Source organism: Podarcis erhardii (assembly GCF_964252035.2).
Source record: "Podarcis erhardii genome assembly, chromosome: 1".
NCBI lineage: Eukaryota > Metazoa > Chordata > Lepidosauria > Squamata > Lacertidae > Podarcis > Podarcis erhardii.
In genome coordinates, this window is record NC_138497.1 from 74,937,577 (window position 1) to 74,962,868 (window position 25,292).

Genomic DNA, 25,292 nt, shown 5'->3' on the forward strand with positions numbered 1-25,292 from the left:
GGCAGCTCTCAGAGAACAAAGTGTTCATTCATTTCATTACCGCACCCATGGAAAGAATGCTGTTTGGTGAGGACAGGTGTTATGCCACAGCCTTCACGCTGCTTGATTTTGAGACCACTGGCATGTGTGCGGTCTGTCCCTCACTTTAGTTCATATGCATGTCATCTTTGGGTGCCTAAGCCAGAAACTTAGCACTCTCAGGTCTCCATACAAAAGAGGTCCTCTAAGTGTTGGTCATTCACGTAATCTGATAGTGGCCCAGGAGGTCATCAACAGAAGACTAAGAAACTGTCAATGGACCAGGACAAGTAACTTTCCCTTGCATGATTTTCTGGCTGATGGTACACAATCTTTTTCTTGAGATGTGGGCACGCATGCTATGCTCACAAAAGCATAGCAGAATCATAGCCAAGGTTGGAGGAGAGCTCTTTCATACTCAGTCCTTCCCCTAAAAAATACCACAACTATGTGGAATGAGTAGCAGGGCTTGCCTTCCATTTTCTATCTAGATTATCAGGAATATCCCAGAATCCCTGTGGTTTCAGCTGCAGCTTGCTTGGCTTGATCACCCTGATATTGTACCATATATTTAAGTACCTTACTCAGGGCCACAGAAATAGAATTGAAATTCTATGCCAGGGAAATTTTTCATTCCTTGCTGCAGAATGTACAAACCTACAATTGTGCTCATTAAAGCAGAAGTAGCTGTAGAAATTTTCTACAGCGAATTTGTAGAATTCACTGTCAATTCACATACTGGGGGGGGGGCGGTCTTCAAATTGCATCAAACCCACTTTCTTTCTCTAGTTCCCTTGGGGGGCTGGTTGAGTTTTGCACATACATTTTTTGATTGCTCAGCACCTGATGACTCACCACACATGTGAACCAACTCCACTGTAAAGCGCTATGTCTGCAATGAAGCGAGACAGCACAGACATCGTATCTGTGATACTGATACTGATCTGTTGCATATGCAGATCATATATTCTTTTCCTGAATAAGAAGGGCTTGCAGAAGGATGAGTGGCTCCTGCTCCTCCCAGTTCTCTGGTGCATACAGAAGTTTCAGGCATTATAGAGGCGCACTGCCAGGCACTTCAATATCTAGCTAGCAGTGCCTCTTTGTTACAGCCAAAGAGGCTGAAGTGTATGTGCATCTTAGCATTAGCGGGGCATGCACACTCCTTCCTTTTGGGCATTATGGAGGAGCATACCAGCTAACATAGAAGTGATTGCAAACTAGGCTGGTAGAGCATTTCCATAAGGTCCAAAGCTGCTTTAAGTATTTTCCCCAACTTGCCACTTCAAGCCCTTTATCGACAAGATCCAGTTACTCTAGACCTGTGCTTAGTTACAGTACATTGAGAAACAGACTAGACCCACATCAATATAAAAAGCAATAAATTCCAAAAGCTCATTGAGGACAAACACACTCAGATGGTTATGATAAATACTACATATAAATTCTTTGGCAGCAAAGTATGATTCAACAACAACAATTTCCCCCATGCAATATTTCTGCATCCCCATGAAATCACTGTATTTTAATAAAATAGACATTGCTTTTCTTTACATACATTACTGTACTAGGCTTAAAGCACTAGTTCATCCCTGAAGAAAAAGGTGGGGGTTTTTTGGTTAAAAAAATTATAGTCATTATCTTATGTAACAGGCTAAAAATGAAAATGGGCGGGAAATCACTCAATGCATGCTTTTGCCATTATTTAGAACAACAGTAGTATGTTTATATGATACAACCCACATACTTTATTTTCCTTTAAAATCTAACTAGTAAAACGATATTGCTATCAGCAGAGTCATAAACAGAATACACAGATGACCATCTATGTTCAAGTATCATCATTATTGAAGAGCCATAGGGTGCCATCCACCAAGCATAGCTGCTGTGGAGTTTTCAAACTATTTCAAGGGTGTTTGTGCAGGACTTCAGAAACTTGCTTACAGCAGCAACAGTGCTTAATAAAGAAAGCACATAAAGCGATTGACATTTTGCCTGTGTTAGCTTTTTTTGGTCTTTCAGTGTAGCGACAAATTACAGTAGGAGAGTTTATTCACACAGGGAATAAAAACAGGACTTTTGAAAGTACCCCATTGATAATCAACACAGGGTGGAGTTTTAAGGTTTTGTGGTTGTCCGTATAATTGCCTTTGGAAGAATGCATCTGAGGTTAGTAACGTTAGTTCAATAGGCCTGTTTAATTCTTGTATGGCTGATTATATGAGCTTTAATTTCCCCCCAACCCCCATCAAGATTCACAACATTCAGTGTCAATTAAAAGGGCTGTTTGTTACATCAGGAGATGTCATCCTGGATTCTCCTTGGAACTGTCAGTTGTTCATAGGTAGGTAGGGTGTTGCTGGAGAGGAAGAGCTCAGCGTTAACATCATGCCTGTGAGATGATTTGTTGCTGCCCTGGGTTCCTTGCTGGATGGAAACCAGGTGCTGCAGCAGGTCTGTGATGAGGTTCAGCTTCTGATCCATTTGAACTACCTACAAAAGACAAAAAAACAACAAAAACCGACTCAGAATCTTAGAGTGAAAAAAGCTGTGATTCAAGACAGAGATTTAAAAATCAGAATTAGCTCAAATGTATGTCACGGTTGAGCTGAGAACTTTTTTGGTCCTCTGGGTAGAAAGACTGGCCACCTTCATAAGACTTACATATATGCAAAAAAATGATATTAATATAACCATCTGCTAAAATACACCCCTGCTTAGAATTCAGTATCAAAGCCCTATGTGAATTAGCATGTGTTTGTCACTTCTCGAAAAACGCTCACAGTTCGTCTTTGGGGAAACTCCCAACAGAAAGGGAGTTTCAAAACTGAGGAGTAGCAAACAAAAGCCGCTTGTTTATGTAATCCCATTGACTGTTTTGGCAGTGCTGTGGGACACATCATATGAACACCACACTACACAGATGTGGCTGCCTAGGCATTCAGACAAAGCTCATTGTGTGCGTGTGTCTTCCAAAGAAATAAAGCACCACTGAAAAGTTTGCAGTGCCAGATTGCCCTGATAAACAAACAACCTGAGCACTCTTCTAATGCGCATGCGGGCAACAGTCCGTGGGAAGGTTGACGTCCAAGTTACAACCCTCTACCCCACACCATTTCAGAGTCAGACATGCTCTTTGCTGCAGTGTGAGAGAAGGCTGCAAGCTGCACAGCAAACCCTCTTTTCTTCAGGACACATGCCTGTGACGTAAGAAGAGGGAAAAGATGACTTGGAATGAAACGGGTGCAAAACCTGTTATTTATTAAACTTACAGTGAATAGAAAGTACTTCAACTAACGAAACTTAGAATGTGATGTACGGCGGGCAGAGCTATACATGACAGCAGATCTGTTAGATTTGCTGCTGCCGCTGCTGCAGCCTTCTGCTTCAGTGGGATTCATTTTAAAATGTGGAGCTACAGGCCTGGAACAAATAGCAGCAGTGCCAGAACAAAAGTTGGCATGCAGGGGTGGGTGGGTGGGTAGGGAGGAGACTGACCTCTTCAGCTATGATCTACAATATCAAAACAAATGCTGTTAATTGGGAAGTGACGAAGGAGTGTCTGTTGGGAAGACTGAATTTTTCATGATCCCAGCAACAAGGGATTTGTGGAACCTCACAAACTGAATAGCAGTATGGAGAGTACGTTTAGCTCCTGTTGCCTTCCTTTGTTCTTAAAGGATAAGAGAGCATGGGAGAATAATCTGTACCAGGATTTACTTGGCATGAGATATTCTACCCCTCTATTTCACTTTTAGCTGTGCTGGCTGGCACTTTAGAGAGGGGAGGGCAGAATAAAAGCCCTGCTAATTCCTTGCCCACTCACATAGGAAAGGATTCCTTTTATCTCAAAATGGGTGCTGCGGACAATATAGTGTGACAAGGGCACCTAATGTTCTCATGCCCGGATTTAGTTTCTGTTTAATTCTAGCGATAATAGGAACCTAAAGGGACCGGGGGTGGGGGCACGGGGAGAGAGAGAGAGAGAGAGAGAGAGAGAGAGAGAGAGAGAGAGACCATGCCTGGACATAAAAAAACTGTTGCAGATTTGACAAAGTACAACAGTTTTTGTTTTTTAAATGTCAGAAATAATTACATAGATTAGGTATTGGCAATTAGTAGCAAAAGGGCTCAAGCATAGTCCCCAAGGACCAACTTATTATGCCCCTCTGCTGCTTTCTCCCACTTAAGCCAGACCAAAGGCTTTTAAGCACACTTTCCGCTAACATGATCTGCACCAGCTGCTTTTGGTGGAATCCTCTCATTTATCTCCAACTCTCTCACTCGAGACAGCAACAGGCTATGTTACAGTAGCAGCTAAAGTGCACAGGCAGAGAACTCTCAGAGCCTCTGTTTGCTGCTCAAGGGAAAGGAAGGGGTTAAATGTCCCATTGTGTCTGTCTGTCTGTCTGTGTGTGTGTGTGTGTGTGTGTGTGTGTAACAGAGAGACCGAGACCCCAATGAGAATGTTGCTGAAGTCAATGTTGCAGGCTGTTCAGTTCATGCTCAATTCAAAAACAGCAGGCCACCTAATAATGATAACAACAACTACTACTACTGACTAGCAACCTAAATTACAGGTTTCATGCTGCACTATGTCTATGCAGAAGTTACCCCTAATCTAGCCTTAATTTAGAAAGCAGCACCTCTCCCCGCCTCCCTAGCAAAGCCCATGAAAGGTACTGAAGCTGCTAAAACTCCAGCTTCAGAGAAATCAATCTATTCACGTCTGGTTATTGTCCAAGTATTGTTCAGGACACCGAAAGATAATAAGTCTGAAAAACATCAACAAACCTGGATCCTTTCAAATACGGCTCAAATATTTCTCGGCCAAAAGAGAAGACTGTTTTTGTCAAATGATTTGGACACTTGCTGGGAAGCAGATACAGAAACCACAAAAATACGAGGTGCTGGTGGATGCACTGCAGCTGGGTTTCCCTGCCCCCCCCCACCCCCAATACAAGACAAAGACTGCAGTCCTCAAACTCCTAACCCCAGATTAAGCCGTGAGATGGTACAGTAAGAAATACTAGCCCCATGGAACAGAAATTATTTTGCTTGCCCTATAATAAGGAAGCCAGTTAACGTAGTTGAAATGACTGTAAGAGAAATCTATTCAACTTGCACTTCAGGAAAAATAAGAGTAGCCATGAACTGTAGATGGTGCTTTTAGGTACCACAGGAGGTCCTGTGGAACGGTGCCTGCTAAGCAAGCTGTGCAGTTTTAGGCTAGGATAAACAAGCTTTCACTGGGTCCCTTAATCTGCCATTGGAAACTCTACCCCAACCACAATTGCTTTCCAACACCCACCCAAAAGCCTTCTAACTGGATTGTAGGAGCACCACCTTTAGGATGACAGGACCCACTCAAAAAGATAGATTCTGCACATCCCTACTGAAACCTGCGGGTATAGGGCGGTATATAAATTCAATTAATAATAACAATATGCTGATGTTAGTGCCTGCATATTGCACTGCAATTAAACAAAAAAGTAAAAGGTAAAGGTACCCCTGCCCGTACGGGCCAGTCATGTCCGACTCTAACAAAACAAACAAACAAAACAAGAGATGTATGAATTAGTCATTCTCCGCCCCCGAGGGCCAAACTGTGTATAACATAAACAAATGGGTACATTTTCTCTGTCTTATTCTTTTATTAAAAAATGGAAATATTCCCTATCTTACTCTCCCTTCTAGACATTCTTCAACTCAAAATTTTCCCCCAGGCTGCTTCCCCAACCCCTGCCCTGGCAATACAGGATATATACAGGTACCTATAATTTCCTTGGCAAGACACAAAACAGTTGATAGGTGGCTTCTGGTCAGGAAAATGGATGGAGTTCAGCAGTCCTTCTACATGCTATTTAACCTCCTTTGGTTTCCTCCTTTTGGTGGTGGGGAATTTCCCCCCTCCCCCGCTTGTTATGATAATGGAGACTATTTTTATCCCGACTGCCATTTTGCTGTTTGTGCATGCATAGATGTGCATATATAGAGATAAATGGAAGATTTAAAGCACTGCTTCATTGTTTTTACTGTATTTAAATATGCAGTTCACTATTTAGGGGCCTGGGAGCCAAAAAAGGGGGGAAGGAAGCAGTTTCAAAATGCACAAGAAATATTGTCATTATCATTCCTCTCCTGCAACTCGCTGCATCAGTTAGTTTTTTTAATAAAAAAATTCACAAGGCTATATGTAATGTGCAGTCAGACTTCCTTATACAGTACAGTGGTACCTCAGGTTACATATGCTTCAGGTTACATACTCCGCTAACCCAGAAATAGTGCTTCAGGTTAAGAACTTTGCTTCAGGATGAGAGCAGAAATCGGGCTCCGGCGCAGCGGCAGCAGCAAGAGGCCCCATTAGCTAAAGTGGTGCTTCAGGTTAAGAACAGTTTCAGGTTAAGTACAGACTTCTGGAATGAATTAAGTACTTAACCTGAGGTACCATTGTATACATAATACCCAAACCCATGGCACCTTGAAGATTAACAAATATATTATGGGATAGTATTTATAGTATGCAGGCTTACTTGGAAGAAAGTCCCACTATGCTCAGTGCTGCTTCCTCACAGGTAAGTGTGCAAGATGCTGCAGGACTTTCTATCGTTTTGCCACAACAGGCTCCTGCAGACTTGGGTTTGGGCACCTCTTATTCATTTGGTTTTCTCACAATGCTACACAATGAACAAAGCACATAGGCGCTTGCTTCATACGAAGCCCAAGAGAGCGTTAATATGCTGTGCCGGAAAAAAACCTACAGAAAGTGAAGTGATGCCATATTCTTTAAACAAGTTGGAACTATATTTAGTGTACCTTACATTTAGCATACCTTACACTTCCCTAGGAGTCAGGCTTTCAAACACATTTACTTGATTAGAAAATTAGCTACAAAGCCAGGGGTGTAATAAAAGCAAGGCAGGCAGAAAAAAGTGCTGACTCTGCTGTAATATCAACTCCTCTGGACAGCTCTGAGCTTTTTAGTGAAAACAGCAAACCATACCAATAAAATATAAAAATAATTCAAACTGATCTGCTTCTTTTGTGTAAAATGCAAAAGCAAGCAGTTTTTGGCAGCTGCATGTGTCATATTAAAAGGGCCTGCAACTTTTCCACAATCAGATTAGTTGGATCTGCAATGCTCATTATTTTCTTTTGGCTGCTCAGTGACGTCTCATAGAATTTTGAACCAAAATGACTCCACTGAAAAGAGTGCTTCCCTGCAGCAAATCAATACAACTCCTTTACTCATCAAATCAAATTTTGCCCTGAGATAACAGATGAATCCTGCAGTGAACATTTGACAGTTTCTAAAGTGCAAATAAGGCACACCTATGGGTGTCAGCATATTAGGAAGCCTTTGTTTTCCAAATCCAATGGGCCATATGTTCAGTTGCAGCTGAATGGTAGTAGGTTCTGCACCTACTTATCATTTAAAATGGACTTCTGTCTTGATGGAAGGGGAGTTGGATAGTCAGGCCCTACCAATGGGCACATGAAGCAACCATCTCAGATAGCAACTGTGGTGGTGGAAGACCAGTACCAGCAGTCACCTGTTCCTTCTGAGAGCCTCATCTGTTCTCCCCTGCAGCTGCACAGTCTGTCCTGGGCCCCATTATCTGGCCTGCTGTCTCAGATACTGCTGGAGGATGCTAAGTCAGAAGCATTAGATCCTGGAGAGGGGCCCAGTGGATTGGGAGGTGGTGATTCGGGTGTGGAGGAGGGACTGAGTGGATTGCCAAGAGAGCGACCTGCCCCTGTGTCATCAGGTAGTCCAAGTGCTGTGTCCCAGCCAGCTGCCATGGCTCCAGAACTTCCCCGTTAGTGAAGCACCCCACCCCCTCATGGGAGGTGGTTAGGGATAAGTCTGACAGTGAGCTGGCTCCATTGTCCCTGCTGCTCCCATCTGCAGGGATGTACCGTATGTAGAGGCAACTGTACCGGCCTCTACAGACTGGGCGCTTCTTACTCAGAGGACTGCCCATCTGCTTGGTTGAGTCTGTTCCAAGGCTTGGGATGACTCACATCTTCACAAAAGACTCTTCACAAATGACTCTTCCTACACTGCTCTTCAGAAGAAGAGCCCAGGAGGAGTGTCAGCTGTTGGGAAAACATCTTATGAGGTGCCTTCTGACTTGGCAACCTGTAACCCAACCTATGCTGGTGTCCTGTAGTGAATTCTGGAATAAAGCCTTTAATTATAACAAACAAGCCAATAGTCTGAGGGGGAGCATGGAGAGTGCCTGGGCTTCCCTGCTATGGCTTGCCTCAAAGGAAATATGCATATGCCGTTCATCTGATTTCCCCAACTCCCATTGGAGTCAAGGTCACTGCTGGGTCCCTATGTTGCAGCAAGAATGCAGCTGGCTTACACTTGTCTGATTGTGGATTCACACATACAAGCATGCAAGGTAAGTGTAAGCTCTCTATTCATACAAAGTCCTTTGGACCCAAAAATGTGGAGGTAGACCCCCACCCACCCCATCCATGTTCACTCTTGAGACCGCAAATCCTGTTAGCAGCTCAAACAGTTATGGAAGGAGTCGGATGAAGATAAAAGGCAGCAAGGAAAGGAAGTATTCTGAGATCTTGCTATCTTCGCTTTCTGCTGAAACTCTTGAGACATACCTTGGTGGTTATTACAACACTGTGCAAAGTACTCAAAGGAACATGGCACTTAGAGAATTAATCTCCCATTTCAGAGAGTCCTCAAATAATTACAACTAGTGGCTGAATCTTGTTGTAGATAAATCAAACATTACGGAAAACATATGGGAATACTCAAGCTAACACGCTGTCCAACATCTATGGTTTGGTGGGTGAGCACAGTTTCTAGATGCAGCCAGTTTAATGGAGGGGGAGGGGGGGAAGGACAGCAAAAAGGCAAGAGATTATTCTTTAGCGCTTTCAACTGAAACATTTATACTTAGAAGATGAATTAAGTGCACGCCAATGAGAGTAACATTAGAACAAGTGCCTCTTATACTGCTCTTAGCAGTCAATATTTCATACAAGATGTCACTAAAATGCACACATGCATGAACTCTCTCTCTCACACACCTGTTATGTATCTGCTCCTCCAGATTACTATCCATACTTGGATAAAGGCATTATGGCATTACACCACTCACCCACCATCTGCACCAATAGAAAGCAAGCACCCATTTCAACCCACTTTAGAGGTCTGATGAGCCTGTGAACTGCATCTGATCTTCACAGCCCAGCTGCTGTTGCCCCCTGCTCACCTGTGTGTCTGGCGGGGTGGGTGGCTGTAGCTTGGACTGTGCATTGTGCCTTATTACCATTGCCATGTGATGCTAATTGGAAAAGCGTACCTGTCTTTTCCAAGAATATAGGTAACTCAAAACTTACGTGCATTTAACATGTTTGCATTCAGCTTTGCGCCCTGGGCAATTTAAAAAATAAATAGTCGTATCTCGGCTCCTGAATGCCTTGGGAGTCAAACGTTCTAGCTCCCAAATGATTGAAAACCAGAAGTGAGTGTTCTGGTTTTCGAACATTATTTTGGAATCCGAACGTCCGACGCGGCTTCCGTGGCTTCCGATTGGCTGCAGGAGCTTCCTGCAGCCAATCAAAAACCGCGCTTTGGTTTTCGAATGTTTCAGAAGTCGAATGGACTTCTGGAACGGATTCTGTTCGACTTCTGAGGTACGACTGTAAATAAAATGGGGCAACTAGGGGGTGGGTGTCAGGGCAATCCCACCCTCCATTGCACCCAATGTTTTTTGACTATACACAATTTGGGCTTTATGCACTATCCCCGGAACATAACCCCTGCATAAGTTGAGAGTCGCCTGTACTTTGAAACCCAAGAGGACGAGCAACTGCCATTCAGCCATGTCTCAAAAATCAACTCTCTCGAACCAACCCCGAAGGTTTATTGTAATCATGAGCAAAGCCGCCCCTCATGAGTCCTGTGGAACGGATGGTCCGAACCTGAGGAGGAGTGTGAGGAGCTTGAGAAGTTAAATGTGGAATACCTTGGAGAGGGTCCCAGCAGGTTAGGGGGTACAGATCTGTCCTTTGAAAGAGGCTCAGGCAAACTTTCAGGGGTGCCTTTGATTACTTCCTTTCCAGACATGCCCCTCCTAGTGTTTCCAGATGAGGAGCTACCTCCAGCATATTCCCCTCTTACACAGGAACCTCACTCTCAGGGGAGGCAGCTGGGAGCAAACCTGAACCCCCCACCTCGCCTCCATAACCCAGGACATGGAAATGCCAGCACACACAGACCTCACCTAGCCAGCTCACTCGAAGGGCTGCCCGTTTGCTTGTCTAGTCGTGGGACTCCAGCTGCTTGCCATGTTAACTGCTGTGCCTGCCCCATCCTTCCAAAGGCTGTTGCAGGGTGTGTGTTGTTTGTTTGTTCAATGTCTTAGCTCGTGATTAGCTATGCCTTTCAGCTCTCATGTAACCACTGATTCTTGCAACCTGTGACTGCCTTATGTACCACTCTAGTCTGAAAATAAAAGCCTCATGGGTTCCAGTTCCTGTTCTGACTGGGAGAGCCAGGACACAATTGCGTAAAGAGCTCCAATGCTATTTGCCCCAATGCCGAAATATTTGAAAAATGTAACTTATAATTTACCATGCACCTTATTCATTGGTTAGGGTATAGGAAAACAGTTCTAAGGCTTGTCTGACACACATTACATTTTGGGCAACTTTCTATAGGAGCATGACTTCCTAATACATATGCACACTTAAAAAACAATGCATACAAACAAATAAAGTGGCCCTAAGGAGTGGCAAAGAAACATCATACATCAAAGATGTCCCAGGTTCTCCATTCACATCTAAATAAATAAAGAGAAGCTGGACCACATCTTCCTAAAGATGGTCAAGTCACTGCTTGGGAACCCGTAGTCCCTTACATGTAACCAGGATCATATTGTTTCCTTAAGTAGTTCCCTATGACCACATGTCTTGTGTCAGAGCTCCTTCCACTGAGGACAGAATGACATTTGGGGCACAAAAGCATAGGGTGCTTCCAGACGCTCGCTATTCTTGGGTGCGATTCAATCAGATACTGGCAAATTCAGGCTGCACAATTATAGCTGATTGGGAGGCATTGCACAACAAACCTGCTTCCCCAAAATATCAGGTTTTGTTTGCAATCAGGAAAGTGACAGGAAAAAGGCCTAGAAAGTGTGGGATATAACATTAGCTTTGACGCAACATCATCTAACCTACCTGCGAACAAAGCAGGATGAATGTTCAATACGCAGGTTGCCTGGAAGCAACCCTACTCCAGCAAACTGATGTGAATTTCCTGAGAGAAGCAGCAAGGCGGAGGATGCTTCCCTATTCCTTCACTCCTTGCTAATTAAAGTATTTCTACTTTTACTACAGATTTTTAAAACAGCTACCACCACTTGTTTTTGATTGCTGTGAGAGGTTTTGCAATTCAGCGGCAACATCTTTTCAACTCTTGTTTCTTGTTACAAACTTGGTGCACTGGAATACTTAGGGTTAACAAAAAAGCAAAGTGACTCTAGCAGGAATAAAAGAACCTCTGAAAAGCCTCTCTCACCGTAAGCGTGTGTGTGTGTGTGTGTGTGTGCACGCACACACCTTGGTTCCCTTCCAAAATGGACTGCTACGCTTCTTGAATCCTTGGCTCTCATTCCAGTGTGATACTAAGGCTATGACTAATAACCCCCTGCCTGTGCCTGCTGATAATTTCACCGTTGAGTAGCTGTTCTGGTTCTGGTTCATCATAGTATGTCCTGGAGATGCCAAGATTTTTTTTATTATTATTAAAAAAAGGACTGAAAAGAATGAGATAAAACGCTCACAGGTCTCTAGTGCTATAAATACATTTTTTTCATCTGATGCATTTAACAGTTATGCTGTTACAAGGCAGACATTCCCTCTCTTCTCAAACAGTTATTTTATTAGATGCTGGCTAAGACAATGGCTGCCCCCTACCCCGCCTTCCCTCTGTGTCTCGCACATACATTTTTTAATTCAAACCAGATTTGAGATTGTTCCCGTCTTTTAAAGCAAACATGCCATGTATCACGTCGGTTCAGTTCAGCACTGCATATGTTATATTTCACATCTCACTACGCTCAGGCAACAGTGTTGCTTTTAAAGAGGAACGAAGAAGGTTTAACTCTGCGGGCTTTATTTGTTTATTTATTTATATAAACAGGCTTCTTACACCTTCAGATTGGCCCGATTCCCCCTTTTACAAGCAGCAGCGCAAGTTTTTGTTTGAAATGTTAGTGAAAATGTGACTTTAGGGGCGTAGTCTTCTCAGTGGAAAATGGCATTACACAATTCATTTAGTGAGACCTGGTTTGCTCATCCTTCACATTCCGCTTCTGGTCCTTTGTGCTGGTGGGCTTATGGGGGAGCTTCTGCTGGTAAATGGCTGCATCCCACGCCACTAAATAATAATAATAATAATAATAATAATAATAATAATAATAATAATAATAATATCTTTATTGTCATTGCCCCCTCTCAGGGACAACGAAATTTACTTGGCTGCTCCATCCACCCAGGTAGGGCACTCCACACAAAATCAGAACAACTATAAAAACACTAATTAAATCAATACAATATAATACAGCAAGGAAGATTAGATGACTTTCAAAGTCCAGAATCTATATAGACTGGGGAGATCATATGGGAGGTGCCTACAACATGCTTACTCCCAGTGGCAGCATGCCCCACTGATCAGGCTGCACTTGGAACCTACAAAATGAATGCCCTTTAGAGGTTCTTTGAATGGGGCAGGCACTTGTGCCAGAGGTCACCAAGTTTGTTTCTGCATACTCTGATGGGCGATAGGTGTTCATTTGCAGTGGCATTAATCTGTGATGTGGATTAACGGCTCTTGCCTGAGGGCAGAGATTTGGACTGGATGGTTTGCAGTCCCCTTCCACAAAAGCAATTTTCAGTGCTTTATTATCAGAGATGAATTGATGGCAAAAAGGAACAGGAAATATCAAAGCAGTGCAGTCTTTTCATGCCCCTGGCTCTTCGTCTCATGTTGTGATTTTATCTTACAAACTTTCCTTGAGACATTGCTGCTGTTTTGGAGCAGGCAATATTTCAGATGAATATTCACATTTCCCCTCACTTGAGAGACAGAGTGGTCCACTGGGTTACATTTTTCAGTGGTGGCCCTCCCTCTTGAGGAAATCCCTCCCCACATCCCAAACTCTGTTTTGTGACCTTTAGGCAGGCTGGGCCTTAAAGACTTTAAAATTCTACTGAGGTTTTTATTGAATTTCTCTTCTCTCTCTCTCTCTCTCTCTCTCTCTTCCTCTGGTCCTATATGTATGTATGTATGTATGTATGTATGTATGTACACACACACCACACACACAAACTTTTATTGGCTACTGTTTTTATTACAAGTTCTTAATTCCATGCTTTCATTACTTTTAGCATTTTAATTTAAGCTACTTTGTGAGGGCTTGCCCTAGAGGGCAGGGTAGTAAGGAGCGAATAAATAATAAATATTAGAAGCATGGGCCTGGGAGACCAAAATATACCTCAGTTTTCAGCAATGAATTTCAGAGGCAAGTCTCCATCCCTCACCTACAATTTCCTGCCTATAAAATGCAAATATCAATAAATATGCTACTACTTGATTGGACTGGAGGTTTGTGGTCATGTGGGAGGAGGTAATCGCATTGCTTCTTCTCACACAAGCACTGCTCCTGTTCCTCAAAGGGCAACTTTGGTGAGGGAATGAGCCATGACAGGGGGCCCTCTCACACCACTTTAGAATTCTGACATTACTGAGCGGCATGATGGGAAGTTACTCTGCAGAAGCCCCCTTGTCACCTAGAGGAAATATCAGAAGGGACCCTAACACTACTGCATGGATCTGTAAGGTTCACCCCCGCGTCAAATAGTTTAGAGAAGTCTTCTCCAATCTGGTCCCTTCCAGATGTTGTTGGTACTACAACCACCATCATGGCCAATGGTCAGAGATGGTGGAAACCGCAGTCACATCATCTGGAGTGCACTAGGTTGGGCAAGGCTGGTTTAGAAAATGCACCTCCTGGGGGAAAACAACAACAATGCTCAACTGGCTTTCATAGTGGCCAAAGGAGGGAATCTGAAACAACCATACTTTTTCTTTGGAAAATGTAACCTTTTGTTTTCAAAATGATAGCTGACAAGCAGCTTATTCAGTAGTATACCACATGTTTCCATATATGTCAATATTTATCCACTGTTTTGGGATGGGAAAATGTTATGGGAGTTGTATACAGGACAATCACAGAAGTTATTATGGAGTGAGGATCATTTTCAGGCTTTAAAATAATCTTCATAACTGTGTAAGCAGGAACCAGCAGTGCATGACAATTTATCAGCTCAGACAAATCTACAAATGTTTTGGAGGATGGGTAATGTGTTGTAGCCTTGGGCACTCCCTTCTCTTTCACATGATGATTCTCCTTCTCCCTTTCTGAATTTCCTCTAACCATAGTGAGCCATGATGTCTGAACTGGCGGTTGGAATGGCTTCTAATTTGATTTGTAAATATAGTTCAAATTGTGGCTTCAAAGTATGACTTGCCATAGTTTGCCTGATTTAGATCCTGCGTAAGTAGGATTCCAGGAGGTCTATGCTTCCTTCCCCCAGATGTCCATGCCTAAGTGTGGATGGTAGGGCTGGGAAAACAACATTTATATCAGAAAGTTAGGCTAAGAAGGTGGTAGCAAATTCAGACGTAAGGATAAAATATTGCCTGTCCCCTCTCTCCCCCTTCAAGAATATTGGAAGTTTACACTTCAGTTTTAAACTTTAATATCACTTTAGCATTATGTCTGAACATGAGCAAACTGAAGTAGTCTTAACCATGGTTTAATGAAAAAAGCCAACTTCAAAACATAGTTGATAAAGCTATCTTGCTTCAAGCCATGGTTAAAATTAACCACTGATTAGGTTTTAGATGTAATGCTAAACTTCAGTTAATGGAAGACACGAGTAAAAACTTATCAACTCCTCCTTACGGTCACATTAAAGGAGGAAAGGGGTGTATGGACCTCATAAACCTGAGGATTTTTCAATCAGAAATGAGAATAACACAAAAGAAATGTGCATGTTCAGACACAAAGTGCAACAATCAATCTTTTACACCTTAAATTGAATTTGTTTCCAAGCCTAAGATTTTACCACCAATTTTTGTGTGTCAAACTATTGGCTTATTCTTACTTGGGTCATAGACATGCAAAACTCTGAGCACCTCCTGAGAGGTACGGAGTTGGCAAGTTGGCCTTCATCTCCCCATGGGCCCTTGAATGATTAAGATATATGAATGAGGTAACCAATATGAGAAAACATGGGCTGAGGTTTGAACTTGAGTTCACTTCTCAACTGTGTCATCACTTAGCTTTTTTTAAAAAAGATGCTTTTAAGAAAAGCACGGGGTATTTTTCTTCTTCTTACCATGAAGGCTTTACAGCTAGCTTTAGGATTTCCTAGTACAATTCGTCTACTTTCCCAGAACGTTTTGGATCATTTGTAGGCTAAATTCCCGCTAACAATACTTCAGCTGCCAATAGAAGCAGAGCCCACAACTCCTGTGCACAGCGGTGATTACATAATAGAAGAGGTCAACACGAGGTTTCCTTCCCCTCTCCCCCAACTGCAGTCTATTTACAATTCTATGGCTAATTTCATTATTGGAGCAGGCTTGTATATCAGAGCTGGACAAAGAAGCTTTCCATGTGTAGAAGATGACATGAACTTGACCTCTGCCAAGAGACCCACAGCTTACAAGTGCTTTTGTGCATATAGCGAACACCTGTACTAATCAGGCCTACCGCTAACTTGGGGGGGTCACCATTTGTGGCAAAAGTTTTAAATCAGCCACCGCAGGAGACAGACAGTATTCTATTACTACCATAGTTCTGCAGAAACAAGAAAGAAAAACAAAACCCCTACAAACTACATGGCGCATGGAAATACGGCAAGAAGGGATCCAGTAGTTTGGCACATATAGGCTGCAAAATATCCACGGTGCAACGCTCATTAAAACTGTGCAGGGGAAATTTAAATGAAGTGGAAGTTCAAGCAAGTATAGTTATTATGAGCGATGCCTTTTCGATTGAACAACGAACTATCCCTATGAGCTTTACAGGCTGTAGGGAGTGCTTCGTTAAGTAAGGCTTTGATCAAGCACAGCAGGTGAGTTGTCCCACTGGCATCATGCATGTCCATGGAACTGTTCATGCATCAAATATGCAAACATCCTTAAGTGCTTCACTGACTGCCTTTCAACCTCAAAATTGCGCTCAAAATTATACAGCACAGGAAGCCCCGGTGAAGACTTTACAAAGTGAACAGGGAAAGGTAGGATAACCTTACAAACTGCCAGATGGAGGTTGTCCTGCAAAATGAGGACTAGTTGGGAAAAATGCCTTGTTTTATTCAAAGCCCGTGTCAGCATTAGTTAATGCTGTGACTCTACAGAACTCCACACTTCCAGTTCTAGAGCTCAATCAACATCTCCTGCAATGTTTATTCACATCCTGATTGATTTAAAGGGCCTAAAATCTAAGTATTAGTTGCCATTTTGAAAAGCATTGCATTCTATAGAGATCAGGTAAGGGGATAAAATACGTCAAAACAAATCTGACCTGGCAGTCAACTCACGAACTCACCAAAAACTGACAGACAGAAAATTAATTGAAATACATTCAGTATCAAGAAAGATCAGTCCCTTTCTAGACTACAGTATCTCTGAAGGGTGCCGGACTCCTGAAAATGTGTTTATCCTCAACTTACATATATAAGAGTTGCTTAGCAAATTCTCGTTTCTGAAAGTGAGAAAGCAACACAAAGATTGAGGTTTAAATTGGGAATCTACTTTAGTACTTCGGTCATTATCATCACCATTCCCTTTTCCTCCTCAAACCTGGTTGGACAGAACATAAAGAATCACTCTGTCACTGTAGGATGGGCTCATCACCTGAATGCACAGCAGCCATGTCTCTACCAAAAATTCTTAGTTCAGCCCCTGGGCATGTAGGAGAGAGGGAGAGGAAGCTAGACACAGGATCAGAGAAGTGACTAGCATGGATTCACAGTGTAGGGGAAGATGTCTTGCTGGAAGGGGCCTACATATATCTGGACCCAGCCCTGAACACAGAGAGGAGCGAGAAAGGTTATCTGAATAGGCTTTATCTGCAGCGAAACCTCTCTAAAGAAACTACAAAGCATTCTTGGAAAATGAGAGTTAAATTCACAAGGATTCACTCACGCAAGAAGTCATTTTAAAAATTTGTTTGCAAGGCATTTAAAACAAACACTCTGGAGATGACATATAAAAGCCCCAAACTGCAGAACAATAATGGGCTTGTGAATCAGGACCATAAATCCCCCATTTTCAGAATGTGACAGACATCAGGAATATACATGATTGAGTCAGCAGTTACGAAGACATACAGTGCAGGCCACTCAAGTCTCAAAACTGCCATTTATCATTTCCTGAGAGAATGGTTTCTTGGCAAGAGTCCTCTGCAAACACCACAAAAAAATTCCAAAACAACCCCACCATTCCAGCAGGCCATGAATACGACTGTAATTTGGACTATTTTTCATATCAAATAGACTGTGTGCTGCTTTCTCAGTTAATGAAGGAAACCTCCCTTTCAGATTTCTAAGCTCATTTCAAGCAGTCTACATGCTATAATTAACCATTTCGAAAGCACTGCCAATCACAAAGTGAAATGAAAGAGGGGAGGGGAGGGACTTGACTCAATTGTGAACTAAAAACAAAGTAAAATATCAAAACACAATCCCATTTCCCTCAGGTTTGTGTCATTGATGGCAACAACGGCCATCCTGAGTTTGTTTAACTGTACCAAGAAGTGAAATAATTATTGTATTTTTGGTCTGCTCAGGATGGTTGGAAGGGAGGGCCAAATTCTTTCCTGCATATAGAATCATAGAATCATAGAGTTGGAAGAGACCACAAGGGCAATCGAGTCCAACCCCCTGCCAAGCAGGAAACACCATCAGAGCACTCCTGACATATGGTTGTCAAGCCTCTGCTTAAAGACCTCCAAAGAAGGAGACTCCACCACACTCCTTGGCAGAAAATTCCACTGTCGAACAGCTCTTACTGTCAGGAAGTTCTTCCTAATGTTTAGGTGGAATCTTCTATCTTGTAGTTTGGATCCATTGCTCCGTGTCCGCTTCTCTGGAGCAGCAGAAAACAACCTTTCTCCCTCCTCTATGTGACATCCTTTTATATATTTGAACATGGCTATCATATCACCCCTTAACCTCCTCTTCTCCAGGCTAAACATGCCCAGCTCCCTTAGCCGTTCCTCATAAGGCATCGTTTCCAGGCCTTTGACCATTTTGGTTGCCCTCCTCTGGACACGTTCCAGTTTGTCAGTGTCCTTCTTGAACTGTGGTGCCCAGAACTGGACACAGTACTCCAGGTGAGGTCTGACCAGAGCAGAATACAGTGGCACTATTACTTCCCTTGATCTAGATGCTATACTCCTATTGATGCAGCCCAGAATTGCATTGGCTTTTTTAGCTGCCGCGTCACACTGTTGGCTCATGTCAAGTTTGTGGTCAACCAAGACTCCTAGATCCTTTTCACATGTACTGCTCTCAAGCCAGGTGTCACCCATCTTGTATTTGTGCCTCTCATTTTTTTTTGCCCAAGTGCAATACTTTACATTTCTCCCTGTTAAAATTCATCTTGTTTGTTTTGGCCCAGTTCTCTAATCTGTCAAGGTCATTTTGAAGTGTGATCCTGTCCTCTGGGGTGTTAGCCACCCCTCCCAGTTTGGTGTCATCTGCAAATTTGATCAGGATGCCCTTGAGTCCATCAGCCAAGTCGGTGATAAAGATGTTGAATAAGACCGGGCCCAAGACAGAACCCTGTGGCACCCCACTAGTCACTCTTCTCCAGGATGAAGAGGAACCATTGATGAGCACCCTTTGGGTTCGGCCAGTCAGCCAGTTACAAATCCACTGAGTGGTAGCATAGTCAAGACCGCATTTTACCAGCTTCTTTACAAGAATATCATGGGGCACCTTGTCAAATGCCTTGCTGAAATCAAGGTAGGCTACATCCACTGCGTTCCCTTCATCTATCAGGCTTGTAATTCTGTCAAAAAACGAGATCAGGTTAGTCTGACATGACTTATTTTTCAGAAATCCATGCTGACTATTGGTGATCACAGCATTCCTTTCTAGGTGCTCACAGACTGTTTGCTTAATGATCTGCTCCAGAATCTTCCCTGGTATTGATGTCAGACTGACTGGGCGGTAATTATTTGGGTCCTCTCTTTCCCCCTTTTTGAAAATAGGGACAACATTTGCCCTCCTCCAGTCTGCCGGGACTTCGCCTGTTCTCCAGGAATTCTCAAAGATGACTGCCAGTGGTTCTGAGATCACATCTGCCAGTTCTTTTAATACTCTTGGATGCAGTTCATCTGGCCCTGGAGACTTGAATACATCTAGACTAGCCAAGTATTCTTGTACTATCTCCTTAGTTATTCTGGGCTGTGTTTCCTCTGCTGAATCATTTGCTCCAAATTCTTCAGGTCGGGCATTGTTTTCTTTATCGGAGAAGACTGAGGCAAAGAGGGCATTGAGGAGTTCAGCCCTTTCTGTGTCCCCTGTTTGCATTTCACCATCTTCTCCTCTGAGTGACCCCACTGTTTCTTTGTTCTTCCTTTTGCTACGAACATACCCATAAAAGCCTTTTTTGTTGCCTTTAACCTCTCTAGCAAGCCTGAGTTCATTCTGTGCTTTAGCTTTTCTGACTTTGTGTCTACACGTGCTGGCTATTTGTTTGAATTCCTCTTTGGTGGTTTCCCCCCTTTTCCATTTTTTGTACACATCCTTTTTTAATCTTAACTCAGTTAAAGGTTCTTTAGATAGCCACCCTGGCTTCTTTAGGCACCTTCCATGTTTCCGTCTCATTGGTATTGCCTGAAGTTGTGCTTGTGCTATCTCCCTCTTAACAAACTCCCAGCCATCATGAACTCCCTTTTCTTTTAGTATTACTGTCCATGGGATCTCACCCAGCACTTCCCTAAGTTTTATGAAGTCGGCTTTCTTAAAGTCAAGAAATTGAGTCCTATTATGCTTGGCTGCTCCTTTCCGCTGTATATATGCTTTCCCCCCAAACTGTGTCTCCCTGGTGGGGGTTAATTCTGGTCATGGAACCCCACTGGGAGAAAACTGGTGGGGAGACGTGGTTTTGCGGGGGAGAGGAAATGTGAGTTCAGCACGCCCCTCTCATCTACCTGTTCTGTTCTCTAAATGACACCCCTGCTTTACAGTGGTACCTCGGGTTACAGATGTTTTAGGTTACATACGCTTCAGATTACAGACTCCGCTAACCCAGAAATAGTACCTCGGGTTAAGAACTTTGCTTCAGGGTGAGAACAGAAATCACGCAGCAGCGGGGCGGTGGCAGCGGGAGGCCCCATTAGCTAAAGTGGTGCTTCAGGTTAGGAACAGTTTCATGTTAAGAACGGACCTCCAGAACGAATTAAGTTCTTAACTCGAGGTATAAGAATGGTATGGCCTACCTTAGAGCTTCCCCTACCTTATCTACTTTGCTCCTCACTCAGAGTCGGCATGTTGGCAAACTACCTGGACAAATATTATCTGTTGATCAGTAAACTGACTGCCTATTAATACTTAAAAGAGAGAGCGAGAAAGAGACTTGAGCATTATTTCACAATATTTGAAAGGTCAATTGACAATGCCTTTTTTGACCGGTCAAACGCCCAACCTTACCTTCACTCCACTGTGTCTGCTTGCCAATTGCTGATTAAACTGGCATCAAGCCTACCCCCAGCACAGATGGCATTGCCATAATGAATATGATGCCACATAGAGCTGGAATGGGATTGGTCAAACTGCAAGCAGACAGCTCTTGAGCAATATTTGCCCTTTTTCTAATGTGCCTGATGCTATCAACAGATTCCAGGAATAAGACGTGGCACCCAGCTGCAGCAGACATGGGACTCAAAGGGAGGAATGAGGGAATAGGCTGAAGTAGAAGGCCTGAGTAATACTGTCAGCTAGCTAAAGAAATCTTAAATCAATTACCGGTAACTGGAGTTTTACTTTATTAACTAAATGGTTAGCTAGGCATAAATCTTTATATAAGTTTAATATGATCAGTCTATTTCTGGTCCATGACAGTTTTATATGCGTTCATTTGTGAGTTTCATATCTGCAATTTTAAGAAACGTACCAAAAATAGTTTTATTTTTGTATGGATTTCCCCTAAAATGTGCATTATATAACCAATATAAGGATATAAGAGTGAAATATGCACATTTTATATCAATCTTGCTATTTCACCCCCTCTAAAAGCCAAAGGGACGCCAAAAAGGGACGCAGGTGGCGCTGTGGGTAAAAGCCTCAGCGCCTAGGGCTTGCCGATCGAAAGGTCGGCGGTTCGAATCCCTGCGGCGGGGTGCGCTCCCGTCGTTCGGTCCCAGCGCCTGCCAACCTAGCAGTTCGAAAGCACCCCTGGGTGCAAGTAGATAAATAGGGACCGCTTACTAGCGGGAAGGTAAACGGCGTTTCCGTGTGCGGCTCTGGCTCTGGCTCTGGCTCTGGCCAGAGCAGCGATGTCACGCTGGCCACGTGACCCGGAAGTGTCTCCGGACAGCGCTGGCCCCCGGCCTCTTGAGTGAGATGGGCGCACCAACCCCAGAGTCTGGCAAGACTGGCCCGTACGGGCAGGGGTACCTTTACCTTTTAAAAGTCAAGAATTGCATTGCAAAATCTAGGAGATGTGCAAAACATAAAGGACAATGGCATAATGATGCAGTTAAGCAATTTTAGATCCTGGACTTGATGGTCTTATGGGCCCCCCTCTTTCAACAGCTGCAGCATTTTGTGGCCCCCGCTCTCTCTTTGATCTTTCAGATGTGGCAGCCATTTTGTTTTATATCATGCCACACAGCAGCCATTTTGTGATATGCCCCACACAGCCACAAAAAATGCTAATTTACTTTACAGCAAGTCTGCACAAAATTATAAAAACATGTCTCAAAGACATGACTAAACCTGAACATTAGGACACACCTATACAGAATAATGGGGGGGGGGGGGAGCAGCACGCAGAGAAAATTTATGTGTAAAACAAAGGTGGTTTTTTTTTTAATAAAAAAAGCATCAAAACCCACAATATAATTCTCCCAAAAACATCAATGAAAAAGCCCCTGTAATTCAGGTACCATTGTACCAGAATAAACACAACATTCATGAAGAATTGGATATGGTGCTGCACAGTTCTGAGTATATGCTAGCCTTGATTGTAGAAGATACATTTCTTCCACTGGACCTGATCTGTTTTGCAGGCGAAACCTTACATCACAGCCAGATTATATGGGTAGCTATACCCATCATTCATTCTGCAAATGATGTGCTTGATTTATTATTCATTCACTAAGCAACATCTCATGCCACAGTTAAAAGAAAGGGCAAATTTAAAATACATTTTTCCATTTTCCATCAACAAGTGGAACAATACTGTTGAATTCCACTGCTAAATTGGACAGGAGTTACCAGCACCCTGTGGGGTTGGCTGGACAAAGAGAGTTGGTTTAGTCTATGTTTGAATTCAGTATTTACAATACAGTGTAAACTCAGACCATTCCAGCAGACATACAATGTGTACTGTTCGAAAAAAATCTTGACTGTCTCCAAATTATTTTCATTGTTTTGCCTGTGATATTTCCCGCCCCCTTGTGAAATTGTTTCATTGTGCACGTAACAGTCAGTAGGTAATATTCATATAGCAGAACTACGCTACTTTTCCAGCAGTAACTTCAAAACTGTGTTTTGCGTTCTGTTAAGAGTTATGTAAAGATCTCGACCCCCTCTGAAAGCCATTCAAATTTGCAGTTAGGAGTGCTTCCATGCTAGATTCTGTCTCCCTCCCACACCCTTCCTATGTGCCAAGCCCATTCATTCCTTTATTTTGTACTGATAATATTCAGACACTATTTCCCTCAAGAGACTGCATTTCCATTTCCCCCCAGGTCTCACCTTGTGTGTTCAAAGTGCTGCTGCTGCTCTCTCTTGCTCTCTCTTTCTCAACTTCCATCACAACTGCAGCACAAAGCTTTCAGGTATGAGTTGTCATAGCCCTACTATCCATAGCTGCCAACGTTTCCCCTTTTTTAAGGGAAATTCTCTTATTCCTAATAGGATCCCTCGCAAGAAAAGGGAAAAGTTGACAGCTATGTACTATTTTCTCACCAGACTTGGAAGTGTGGTTGGTAATGGGGCAGCAGACAGCATTTAATCCTGCCTTAATTTGTTACCTTCCTCCACATTTTCACAGCACCCTCTTTTCCTGGTATCCTCTGGTTTCTACCGCTACCTCTGTTGCAGATCCAACTCCTATGGGGCGAATGTGCCTTGAACCAGTCCAAGACATTGTGCACCTAGAGCCAGTGCATATGTGCCTCTGTGGGCCAAACTACAGGTGATGAGAGCAGCCTGCTCTGATGAGAGGGCTAACCTCCACTGGCACAAATCACAGCTGCTTTATGTAGGACTCTGATATTGCTTTGGCAACAGTCAACCTTAGACAGAGCCCTATATAGGAGCTGCAGTTCTGTCCCAATTACAAGCTCTACCTTCACAGAAAGGTGCCTCTTCCGTTAAAGAGGCTCTGCCCTCTCCATCAGACTTTTGCTCTGGTGGAGCAGTGGAGACTTGGGTCATACTGGGCTTCTTTTGAGGATAGCAGTGTGACATCCTTGACCTGGATGGGCAGTGGCACTACGGCCTTGTCTTGCAGAAGTGCTTCTGGGATTGGCCTTGCATGAAATGCCTCTTCTGACTCAAGAATCCTTGACCTTATTTCCTAATAAAGAGGAATCTGGCTCTGGAACATAAAAAAAACCATATTTATTCAAGCATCTTCTGTTTTCACTCATAAAGCATGGGGTAAATTGAGGGTTCTGCTTTTAACACTAGGTGATATGCACAAGGCACTAGCTCTATTTTGGCCCTCACCTGTGTCTGCTTACTGTCAGCCTGAAATTCTTCCCACCCTTGTCTTGACCATTTAATGTAACCCTATTTCAATGTCTGGTAGTGGCAGTAGTCAGAGTACCAGCAGCACTTAAATGGTCAAAGATGCTCCTATTCTGTAGCATTTAAAGAACTGGTACTAGAACACTGTTTATAGCAAGCCTCGCTTTTAAGTGCTCCAAACTCATGTTTGGCCGAGTTCTTAGAGCTAAATTTCCTCCTCATAGCCACACGCAAGACTTCAAATCATTTGGCCATCGTTTTGTGCAGATTCTAAAAGTTTTGTTATTTCCTGAGTGTACAGTATCTCTTTAAAAAAAAGTGTGAAGAACAACACAAGTAACATAGCAGAGTTATGTATTCATTCCATGGCACATGTAAATAAATATGAACATCTTGGCTCGGGTTACTGCACTGGGGAAGCATCTTCCAAACACAAGCAGTTTATCTGGCCAGAGGGATATTCTCTCTCTCTCTCTCTCTCTCTCTCTCTCTCTCTCTCTCTCTCTCCCTCCCTCTCCCTCTCCCTCTCCCTCTCCCTCTCCCTCTCTCTCAGTTCATGAACCTGTTCGAACTTGTTCCAGAGAAAAATTTAGAACTGCTGTTGTTGAAAAAAAGCAGCACTCCACTAAGAGTGAAGAGAAGTGAAGAAAGAAAAGCTGTCTCTTTTGTTGAGAAGTGTTAAACTATTTTGTTGGAACACGTTAGCTCACAGCATGTTTACAGATTCAGAGAACTGATAAAGGAGAACCTTGATAATCATCTCCTTTCTACTCTGTGCTTAAGGCTTCACTTTCTACTCCAGGTTGCAACCAAACAAACATATTTAAACTTCTTTTTCCACAATTTCAAACAACTTTTATTATTTTAATTTGTTCCTTTTCTCAACACATCTCTAAGACAGAAGAATGGACAAAGGACTCTCTTTTACAGGAGGTACACAAAACAAAAAGGCAGACCAAAAATAATTATGATTCTTTCACTTAATCACCCCTTTTCTATGGCGTGTTTCATTGGCAGTGCATAAACATTGTTTGGAGCCTACCAACCAGGAAAAAATGACAATACTATTTAATTTAGGGAAACTACTATCCCCAAGGACTAGAAAAAAAATATATTTGTGAACTTCCCCTAACTTACATCCACATGGATGTTAAAAAATAAAGGGAAGATAACATCAAACAAGCCTTCTGTTCTGTATTCATGCATACCATTTTAGTACAGCATTGTTACAT

The 25,292-nt window shown here is 43.0% G+C and overlaps 1 protein-coding gene across 3 annotated transcripts in view; it reads right to left on the minus strand.

Annotated features, from left to right (window-relative positions):
- Positions 1-1,383: 1,383 nt before the first annotated feature.
- The window catches only part of KCNQ1 (potassium voltage-gated channel subfamily Q member 1), a 285,672-nt gene continuing 261,763 nt past the window's right edge, over positions 1,384-25,292 (minus strand). For all 3 annotated transcript variants that reach the window (XM_081840773.1, XM_081840772.1, XM_081840771.1), the window contains one exon: positions 1,384-2,511. In XM_081840773.1, coding sequence (XP_081696899.1) covers positions 2,314-2,511 — 198 coding nt within the window. In that variant the 3' untranslated portion in view covers positions 1,384-2,313. The remainder of the gene's footprint in view (positions 2,512-25,292) is intronic.